This window comes from Lolium rigidum, chromosome 5 (assembly GCF_022539505.1).
Source record: "Lolium rigidum isolate FL_2022 chromosome 5, APGP_CSIRO_Lrig_0.1, whole genome shotgun sequence".
Lineage (NCBI taxonomy): Eukaryota > Viridiplantae > Streptophyta > Magnoliopsida > Poales > Poaceae > Lolium > Lolium rigidum.
The window spans coordinates 129952617-129962989 of NC_061512.1; the positions used below are offsets into that span (position 1 = coordinate 129952617).

Here is a 10373-nt window from a genome sequence, read left to right on the forward strand (position 1 = left end):
TCAACGGTGGGACTTTCGTCGACCACCTTGCGCGTAGCAGCCGACTCCAGCGGCGCCTTCGCCATCGCTGCTGTCAAGGCAGTCAGCGACACCATCTTGGCTTATTCACAGCCTTCTTTGGTGCCACCTTCTTCTGTGCCGGCACCGACGCCTTGTTGCCCGGCCGCTTCGCCCGCTTGGCCGGAGCGGGAGGGGCAGTCGGTGCGGGAGGGGCAGCTGCAGTGGGAGGCGCGGGGACGACGTGTTGCCTCAACCGCTTCCGCTTTTCGAGAGTAGCAGCGGGAGGCGCGTCGACCACGAGGCTCTCGGTGGCGGCTGCCGCGACGGCGCTAGATCCAGATGCGGTCGGTGGAGACGGTCCGTGTGGCGCGGTCTGACCCGGGAGAAGCGTCGGGTTGATGGCGTCCATGTGGGTGCGGGCGCGCGGCTGCGGTGGCCGGAGAGGGCTGGGGCGGCAGAATCGGGAGCAGTGGGTGGACAGAAGTGGAAAATGGCGAGCTGAAACTTCCTTCACGCCAACGCGGGAGAGAAGATGGGCCCGAAAACTTGGGGTTTCCACGGCGCAAAACAGGATAGCCTGGAATTATTATTTTTTGGTGTAGGGGTCCGATAGCCTGAAATCAGTCTCTCTCAGCATTGACATTTGGCACTATTTGGTTTTTTTTTTGAGTCGTTCCCCTCGCGTCGCCCCCTCCAGGCGACCGAGGGGGCGAAACCCTACAGCGCCGCCACCCGTCCTCCCCTCCTCCCCCTCCCCTCCTCGTCGCCCCCAGAGGTGACGCCGGCCGAAGGCCGCGTCGCCGGTGAAGGGGGCGGGGATCTGAGCCCTCGCTCCCCTCTTGCGGCCGCTCGATGGAGGAAATCCGCGCGGGGTTCGCCAAGATCGGGGCGGCGGCTTGACGGATCTCCCGCTCGCGGGCGGTCTCTCCGGCGGCTTCCCGGTGGGGGCTAGGGATCCGAGGCGGCGGCCTGCGAAGGTGTGGCCATGGGGCCCTGCGGCGGGCGTCATGGCGGGCGGCTCGGTGGTGGTCCTCGACCTCGCGGGAGGTGAGGCAGCGGCGGCCGTCGATGGCGGCGCGGTCCCTCGCGCCAAGATCCGTGGTTTGTGCTCCGCCCTCTCCCCGCCCGCTCCGGCGTTGGTGGCGGCGCCGCCGGCTCCGGGCGTGGGGTGCTCGGTGGTTTGTTTGGGGTCGGGGAAACCCTAGGTTGGCTGGTCCGGCCCGGCGTTGTCGACGCCCTCGGGTGCCGGGTTCCTCCTTGGAGGCGACGACTGCGATCCCTCTTTCCACTCCCGACCCATCTCCCGGACGAAAGTCCAAAATCCTTCGATTGGGCGGCGTCGACGTGCCGCGCCGTGACCTCCTTGGAGGCGTCGCTCGGGGAGATGTGTGGTTCGGGTGGGGAGTCGAAGGTGGGTGCTTTGGGCCTCGATGGCCATCGCCCGTGATCTGCTGTTGTGTCCGGTGACTTTCCTGCTGCTCTAGGTTGTTCAAGGGCGGCGGTAGTGTGGCCGGTGAGGTGTGCTCTTCTTGTCATGGTGGTCGTGCTCCAGGAGGTCCTTGGCTCTCGAGCCCAACTCTTCTCCAGCTCTCGGGTGAGCTTCTCTCATGTCCGATGGTTCGACGCCTCCGAGCCATGGCGAGAGGGTAGGGGCCCTCTTCGGCATGAGAACAGGAAGGTTTGGTGCTCTTTGTCCCGGGTTCTCCTCCTCGCTCAAGGCTTCCTCTCCGCCCAAGGCGGTGACTCGTCGCGCCCGGCTGGTTTGGCGTCCTCGGTGCCATGGAGCGGTGGTCTTCGCTTACGCAAGACGTGTGCTTGTGTTGTAGCGTAGTGTTGTAAGCTTCTCGAGTGCTCCCTTGTATCTTTCGGCCGTAGTGTGTGTGGTGTGGTGTTGTGTGGTACGGAGGGCCTTGTGTAATCCCTGGCCGGTTGATGGCTTTGTTAATTCAAAGCTGGGCTTTCCAGCCTTCACTTTAAAAAGAAATCAGTCTCTTTTTCCGCTTGAAACCGGAAAACATAGGTTATTATGGGATGGTGTCCTACGGATGGTGTGCTAGAGATGAACCATACACACTCGGTTCGTCGCCATCACCAACGTCCATTGCCGCCTACCAGGTCCCGCAGGCAGAGCTCCACCACCACTCACTCCCCCTACTCACGCAGTCACGCTCCCCATGGCCGCCGGCGTGAGCAGGCTGCCGCCGCGTCTCACCACGCTGGCGGTCTACTCCTCGCCGACGCCGAACCCCTTCAGCCCCAACAACAGGCGCGTCGCCAGGCCCAGGCCCAGGCTCCCGCCGATCTCCATCTCCATGGACCCGGCCCTCGCCGACCCGGCCCACGTGCAGGCCCTCATGCTCGCCTGCGCGCACTCCTGCGCCATCCGCCTGCCCGCGCCGCCCGGCGCCGCCGCCAGGCCGGAGCCCGTCGACATCCGCAAGCTCCGCACCGCGCTCGCGCACAGCTTCCTGGTCGTGTCCGTCTTCTGCGGCGCCAGGTTCCTGGAGCTGGAGGACGGCGGCGGAGCGGACGACCGGCGGTTCCTGGGCCTGGAGCTGGGCCTCGGGCTCGGGCGGCGCGGGGAGCAGCGGCTCGTCGGGTTCGGACGGGCCGTCTCCGACGTGGGGCTCACCGCCTCCGTCCATGACGTCGTGGTGATCTTCTCCTCTCTTGTCGTTCGTACAATTGCCTGTGAAGGAAGCGCTTCTTGATTTTACAGTGTCGCTGCGAAAAGGCTAATTTTGGTTGAATTTTGTATGGCATTCTGAAACCAGTAGTAATTAGTTTTCCGAATTAGCAACTTGGAGAATTAATTCGATTGAATGAATAACCAAGCTACTATTTTAAGAAATAACAATAGTACTTTCACGGTGTGTATCATAGGGCAATCTTAATTCCAAATGAAATCAAAGAGAACGTATTGGTATAATGAAATTGTCAACTATGAATTCTGTCTTTGTGCACTCATTATAGCTCATTTCAGTGGAAAATTGTGTATAGCATTAGGCGTGAGTCTGTGACTTGAATTGTGAAGGGGAGCTTTGCTACATAAGCGTATAAGGTTTATATGACTGAACTGTGTACGGTTTGGTCTATACTCGATAGATATTCTTTAATGTCTCCTTCTGTTCCTTCTCGACTGTTGACCAAACATTATTGCCTCATCATGTGTTCATATGACTACCTTCAGTGACTTACAGGTTCATCCATCACTTCAGAGGAGAGGAATTGGCAGAAAAATACTTGAGAAAATTACAAGGTAGGTTACTACAGTGGGGATTTTCTGGCGGGTTTGAAAGGGTCTTACTTGAGCTAGTTAATTGTAACAGAGGCAGAATAACGTGCATGGTCTTTTCGGTAAATAATCCAGCTAGTGGTACCAAAGCAATAAATCCTTTATGTTAGTCAGACAAAATGAATAGACTGCTTGCATTGAATAAAAAACTTGTACACAAATCAACAAGAAGAAAGAAACAAAATATGAATTCTTTCCTTTCGATATCTATTTTTTTAGAAGACCTTGGATGACAACATTACCATGGAGTTCATAGGCAGTAAGTAATCCTTGACCTACAGTTGTTTCAAAAAAGTAAATGACACACAGATTACTGAATGATTTTTTTAATTGTTCTAGAATTTAGTGTACGGACTTCACGTAATTCTTTTGTTTATTTGACACCATAAGTGAACCCCTGTGATTATTGTTTTTTCTTCGGTGGCAAGCTCGAGGCTTCTTTGTTTTTGTTGTTTATCTTTGATCTGCTTGTAAGAGGAATTCCTCATCACTATGTATCGGTTTGGCTGTTTTGCTTTATTTATAAAGCGGAGCGAAAGCCTGTTTCGAGGATTAATTGTCTCCTTGGATCAGCTAATCCTAGAACAACATGCTAATATGCAATCAGAACTTCTTAAGTAGAGATACCTGTTACTTCTACAGCTGACTAGTTGAGATTTCCTGTTCAAAGTTCAATCTTCATCTAAAACTTTGTTACTGGAATAATTTTCTCAGGGTACTCCATAGCAGAGGAATCTATGACATTTCCGCGTTATGTACAGGAAAGGAGAGGTATGGCCTTCTTATCTAATTTGATAGACTCGTGAATCTCCGTTTGTACTATTTTTTGTGTACCATATATCTGTTATCAGTAAAGATTGAAGTGTACATCTACTCCTGCACATGGCTTGCAATAGAATCTTATGACGGTGTATGATGATGTCTATTCATTTTACGGAACCATTTGCAGGCCATTTTTTGAATCATGCGGATTTGATAATGATGCAATGGGTTCCACGACGATGATGTACACTAAAAGCATCCAGAAATAGCATTCCTCCTGATGATTGCAAATCCACACCATGATGAGATTGGTGGCTCCTTTGACGTGTTAACTGCTGCTACTTCAGAATGCTGATAGTGAAAAGTATTGAGACCCAGCAGTAATTATTTACCTCCTCCAGCTGGATATGGAATCCAAGGTGTGCAAGCCTTTTCTGGCTTTGTAAGAGGATAACCACCTGAAGAAATTAGATATACTAGTGTATACGGTATACCATATTAGTATGTGTGGAAGTTGGCATTACCAAGCATGTCTCAGAGTCCAGACTAGCATCTGTAAATTTTGCCACTGATTGTAAAAGCTTACTGTGGTTACACAAATGAATACTTGTACGCATATTTTTGTTGTTGAAGTTTATGTATGTCATCACTGGAAGAGAACATATACAAAAAATATAGATCTGTGCAAAGTTAGTGATGTTGAAAATTTGTTGCGCGAAATTCCTTTATCAAGTACTGGTACAAGATAAGCCAACAAGATAAATGAGTCAAGGGAGAGATGCGAAGGTTTCTAACTATATACAAACATTGACACAGCTACGACATTCTGTAAACACCCTCTGATTTACCACTTTACACAATGAGAAGTTTTAGTTACAGCAAAACGCTGTCTTCGGGTTGGACTGGAGCAACCTATCCATTGAATTTCTTCTCTGTATCTGGATTTTTGTGCAGTAAGATTCAATTGCCAATTTTGCACACTAATGTTTGACTTCATTGATATCAACATCCACGGATCTTTAGATGATGAATCTCCAATTGTTTCACTGCAATAATTTTTTCTCTTTACCCCTGTTAAGACAGGGCTGCAGGTCCATGTTTTCTGCATATGCATCTAGGAGCATGGATAATCACACAGCTGGTTGGAACATTTGCTCAACTGGAGTTCCAAAAGCTCCCTGAAGGAACCGTTCGACGACTGAAAGAAATTCTTCAGCTCGTTCCTCCTGGGGCAAGTGCCCGCAATTCTTGATCACCTCAAATGTCGCACCAGGAATGGCGCGCGCTAAGCGTTCAGCATTCGAAGCTGGAACAAGTCGGTCGGTGTCACCAGTCAGCACTAGCACTGCAACGGTAAGACAACCAAAATTGTTTAGCAAGTAACATTGTTTATGAATCGCATGTTAGAGTATTCAATACTTTCATCCAAAATTTCTAGGGACATAACAGCACATTTAGTTCAGTAGAAGGACTAATTGTACACAGCTATAAGAAGACCAAAAGAAGCAGCATATAGTCAAACCTGGGCATGAGATTTCAGATAGCCTCTTTGAGACTGGCACTTTTGACTTGGGTGTATCTGTGATCATGGATATAGTGTGCTCCAACAGAGCCTTCTCCCAGCCCCTGGATCTTAGTGGCTGAAATAAGTTCCACGAACATCAATATGGGTAGGTATTTCTCGGTTGAAGATTTTCTTTTCTGAAATTGTCACAGAGAGGACTCACCTTGGTGTAGCCTTGAATAACATGGTCAGTTACTTTGCTTGGGTCATACCATGCATTACGGACACCCGTTATGCCGAATTTATCCATGACCAATCTCACCTATTGTCACCAAAATCCAATCAAGAAAGTGAAATGGAATGGAACCACAAAATTTGTACGAGCAAGGAGAATCTGTATTTTGACAATTCAATTAGTAAATAAATTCTAGATATTGCATTAAGTCGGTAACTAGGGAACAGCATCTTACCATAGTCGCCGCTAGTGAAGATCGGAGAAAAGCGACAAGAACTTTACGAGACAAAGCACTGACCATATCCTGCACAGCCATTGCCGCCTTCAGAATAAGCCCTGCAAGCCACATAAACATGCCAAGAAATCCTCTCCAAATCCTAGCAAATGGATTTGATGGTGCACTGCCATCATCAGAATCCTTCTTCTCCGGCCCTTGCTGCTCCCCGACGCCGCTGTCCGGGTTGCCCTTCTTTGCCGGCGCGAAAATTGCCGGTGCAACCAGCACAAGCGCCGCCACCCGCTCCGGTGCCTCGAAGTACGCTTCCACAGCGACAGAGCAACCAGCTGAGTGCCTGTGATGACCCAAACCGACCGCGATACCAATCTCAGCATCTCTTATATCAAACAAACCAGCAAATGCACTGACGCGGGCTGAATAATGCAGTGCAGAGTGTGCATGTGTACCCGACAAGGACGGCCTTCCCGGTGCCGAGTTGGTCTATGAATGCCAATGTGGCCATGACCGAGAAGGCCATGGAGTAGGGGTTGAGAGGCTTGGTGTCATCGCCGGACCAGCCAGTCCGGGAAGTCAGGCCAAACGCCGGCCTGTCGAAGGCGAGGACCTTGGCGCCGGCGATGCGGGCGAGCGGCCGCATGACGCGGCTCCAGGAGAACACGGACGCGCCGAAGCCGTGCAGCAGCACTATGGGCAGCCCGATCTGAGTCCTCGCGACGGCGGAGCCCGAGGACTGGTCGTCGTCGTGGGCGCAGACCTTGTGGTGGACCCTGACGCCGTTGATCTCGTAGAAGCTGCTGTCCGGGTCGGCGAGCTCCTCCGGGTCGAGGAGGTCGTCCTGGTCGATGCCGGCCACGGTCCGGCGCCGGCGCGGCGGCATCTGCGCACCAGCGCCCGGAACCGGTCCTGCGCGCGTTTGCTTTCAGGGTTTAGCGTGGCGATTGTGGTTGGGGAGAGTTCAGAGGGTTAGTTTTTGACGAAATGCAAAATCTTTCACCGGCAATGCAAGAAAAGGAAGTACCGGCAGGGAACTCGGCGGCGGCGGCGGATGGCGGGGGAGGACCGGCCGCGCGGCGAGAGCGGAGCAGCGGAGGAGGACGGCTCTGCGCGGCGGGGAGATGGTTTGCGACGGCGGGCGGCGGGGGCCGGAGTGGGAGGAGCATCCGCATCTGATCAAGCCCCAGCCGGCGCCGCGCGGGAAGCCGACGGGCGGGTGGAGGTTGCCTCCAGGCGCGGTGGGATTCGCCGGAAGCTAGCGTGGATTGCGTGGGGCCCACTGCCAGTGGCACGATAGACGAGGGGTGTAATCCGGGAGGTAGCGACGTGTAGAAGAGTATGTGTACTATGCTATGCTAGCAGCTAGCTACATGCTCCAAGTCCCTGACATGCTCCCAGTTCAAAATTTGGATCATGTGCCGACTAAGCATAGCGTTACAGTAGCTCGTTGCACCCATCGTCATGAGAGAGACCAGACAATAATGTCAGGCGATGATTTAGCGAGAGAGAAATGTGGGACGCAAATTTGCCGCAATAAGATCACACATATCACAAACAAATGAATGCCGAATTTGCCTAAGGGCATCTCCAGCGGCGCGACGCATTTTAATGTCAGCGAGCGTCCGTTTGCGTCGCGCTGCGGACGCTAAAATGACCGTTTTTGTCCGCGCGTCCGTTTGCGTCTGGGGTCTGCTCCAGCGGGAACGCATTTTTTTTCTTTTTTCCCCTTTTCTCAATTAAACATAGTTTCAAAATATTACATTACATTTTAAAACATGATTTTACACAAACTAACACATAGTTAGGAACATGGTTTACACAAACTAACACATAGTTTGAACCATGGTCGACACAAATATAAAAAATTTAAAAATAGAAGCCAGTTGTGTTGATTTCCGTATGTTCGCTGCCAAGAAAGAACATTCAAGGGCACCCAATTACCCAAACTGGAAAATCCAGCGGGAGGAGATGGTGCCCTTGTTGGTTCTACCGATGAGGCGAACAGTACGAAACCTCGACTATCGGCTTCGTCCGGCCCGTAGCCGATTCGCCGCAAAGAAAGAACACTCGACGTTCTAACTATCGGTGTCGGAGCCGAGTCGTCGGTGTGGTAGTGCCTCGCGGCAGGCCGTGTCGTCGAACACCTTGACGATCATCTCGCCGTCCCCCTCGTAGAGGAAGGTGAGCCGCAGCCCGGGCTCGAGCGCGAGGTCGCGGGCGAACTTGTCCCACCCCGTGTGCGGGTACATCTTGCCCCGCCCGTCGAACAGACCTCCACGGTCCGGCGGCGAGGCTGCGCTGGCCTCCCGTAGCTGCAAGTGCGCCGGCTCGACGCCGTCGACGAACTTGTCCGGTAGCCGCTTGATGGCGAGTGGGTCGTCGTCGATGCGGAGGAGGAACTCTCCTGCGAGGACGAGGAGGGCGCAGGCGACGGCGAGCGTGGGGCCGTAGCTGCTCCACCACGGCGGCCCCTGCCCCGGCCACGGGGCGCCTGTGGCCGCGGCCTCGACCGCCTCGCAGGCCACCAGGACCGGCCATGGACTTCCTCGCGGGCTTGGCTGCGTCGCAGGAACATCTAGGCGGCGCTACGCTCGAGCTTTGTGGCGGCTAGGGTTTCTTTGGAGGTCTGGATGCGGAAGAAGAAGGCACGCCCCCTTTATATAGGCCGGCGGCATGCGGTGGCCGCGGACGCGTGGCGTCGCCATTAACGTGGTTGGCGGAGGTGGGCGGCCGCTCGGCAGCCGAGGCATCGTCGCCATTAACGTGGCGCAGAGTGCCGAAGCGACGCAGCTTTGCAGTCGCTGGCGCGTTTGAGAAGACGCATCGACGCAGGGTCGCTGCCAGGCGGGCCAGCCGAAACGTCCGCCAGACACGAGCGGACGTTTCCGGAATCCGAGGCGCATATTTGGGCCAGTTTTGCGTCTCCGCGGACGGTCCGGTCACTTTGCGCCGCCCCGCTTGAACAGGCCCCAGACGCATTTCCGGTCACGGCGGACGAAAACGTTCGCTGAGCGTCCGTTTGCGTCGCGCCGTTGGAGATGCCCTAATAGCGATCATGGTTGTGCGAATCGCGACCGGAACTCATGTGATGGAGATCGCAAAATGGAGGATCATAATTGGCAAAACCATAATACCGTAGATTTGTATGAACTAGAAGTCTAGAACAATAGAATTGGTCTTTCCAACCCCCCCCCCCCACCCCAACCCCCTATGTTTCCTTTCTTCCACCTCCTAAGTTCTGCATCGTTGTTTATCCCCGTGGCTTACAATCCAATCCACCACAAAATGGCGACGAGGTGGAGCCCAAGCACCTTGATCAAACCATCTCTCTAAAGCCTGTGGACTTGGTTTCGGTCTTACTTTTGGACGGTGAACCTCTGTGGATGTTTCCTGATTCTTTGCACTAGTCATCCATATCTTGCCCTTCTTCCTCCTCCACTGCTCCTCCCTTGAGCCGCGCCGCCTCTCCTACAACTCGCCGTCACCGTAGCCTCTCTGCCGTCACCGCGATCAAAAATCCCAAAACCAAATACCAGCCAAAACCCTACCGCCGCCGCCGTGTGCTATCCTTCAGCCACCGCCGCCGCATACAAGAAGAACCCCGGCCGCCTCTGCAAGCCAGACACTGCTGTTCCCAAGCCCCACCACCAAAAACCCCAAAACCCTAGATCCCATCTCTTTCCGCCATCACAATGAATTCCTCTTCATCGAGCTCTTGTCTCGTCGCGGCCCTTGGAGCTCCTCCGGCCCAACAGCTTACCCAGGGAAATTTTCTGCTGTGGAAGGCGCTGGTCCTTCCCGCCTTCCGAGGTGCCAACGTGATGTCTCTCCTTGAAGGAACATATCGTGCCCCGCCCAAGATCATTGAGGTTGAAGATGCCGACAAGAAGAAAATCCAGGTGGAAAACCTGGCCTATGTTGCCTGGATAGCGAGGGACCAACAGATGCTTCGGTTCTTGCTGAATACGCTGTCTCCCGACATCCTGTCCCACCTCCTCGGAGTCGAGTCCACGGCTGAAGCTTGGACCTCTATCAATGCTATGTTCAAGACCGCCTCCCGCACCAAGGCCCACACCTGCGTGAACAGCTCAATGACACCAAGAAGCTCACCATGACTGCGGATCAGTACTACACAAAGATGAGAGGGTTTGCATCAGAACTTATTGCCCTTGGGAAGCCCATTGAGGAGGATGAGTTTCTTGGCTACTTGCTTCATGGTCTTGACAAAACCAAGTACAATTCTCTCATTACCACGGTGAATGGCAACCCTGGTACCACACTTGATGAATTCTATGATCAGCTATCCTCTTATGACATGCGCAATGGCGTTGAAGAAAATGGTACT

At 53.4% G+C, this 10373-nt stretch overlaps 2 protein-coding genes across 2 annotated transcripts; one reads left to right on the forward strand and one right to left on the reverse strand.

Moving 5' to 3' along the window:
* The first annotated feature begins 2067 nt into the window (after positions 1-2067).
* LOC124653758 (acetyltransferase NSI-like) lies at positions 2068-4445 on the forward strand. The gene is made up of 4 exons (XM_047192822.1): positions 2068-2654; positions 3201-3259; positions 4010-4066; positions 4245-4445. The coding sequence occupies exons 1-4, from the start codon at positions 2175-2177 to the stop codon at positions 4324-4326; spliced, it is 678 nt and encodes a 225-aa protein (XP_047048778.1). The 5' UTR covers positions 2068-2174; the 3' UTR covers positions 4327-4445.
* Positions 4446-4751: 306 nt separating this feature from the next.
* Positions 4752-6932, reverse strand: LOC124653267 (dihydrolipoyllysine-residue acetyltransferase component of acetoin cleaving system-like). Its single transcript, XM_047192336.1, has 5 exons — positions 6481-6932; positions 6032-6368; positions 5785-5883; positions 5580-5697; positions 4752-5402 (listed from the first exon to the last, which is right to left on the reverse strand). Exons 1-5 carry the CDS (start codon positions 6909-6911, stop codon positions 5188-5190), a joined length of 1200 nt encoding a protein of 399 aa, XP_047048292.1. The 5' UTR covers positions 6912-6932; the 3' UTR covers positions 4752-5187.
* Between the last annotated feature and the right edge of the window lie 3441 nt (positions 6933-10373).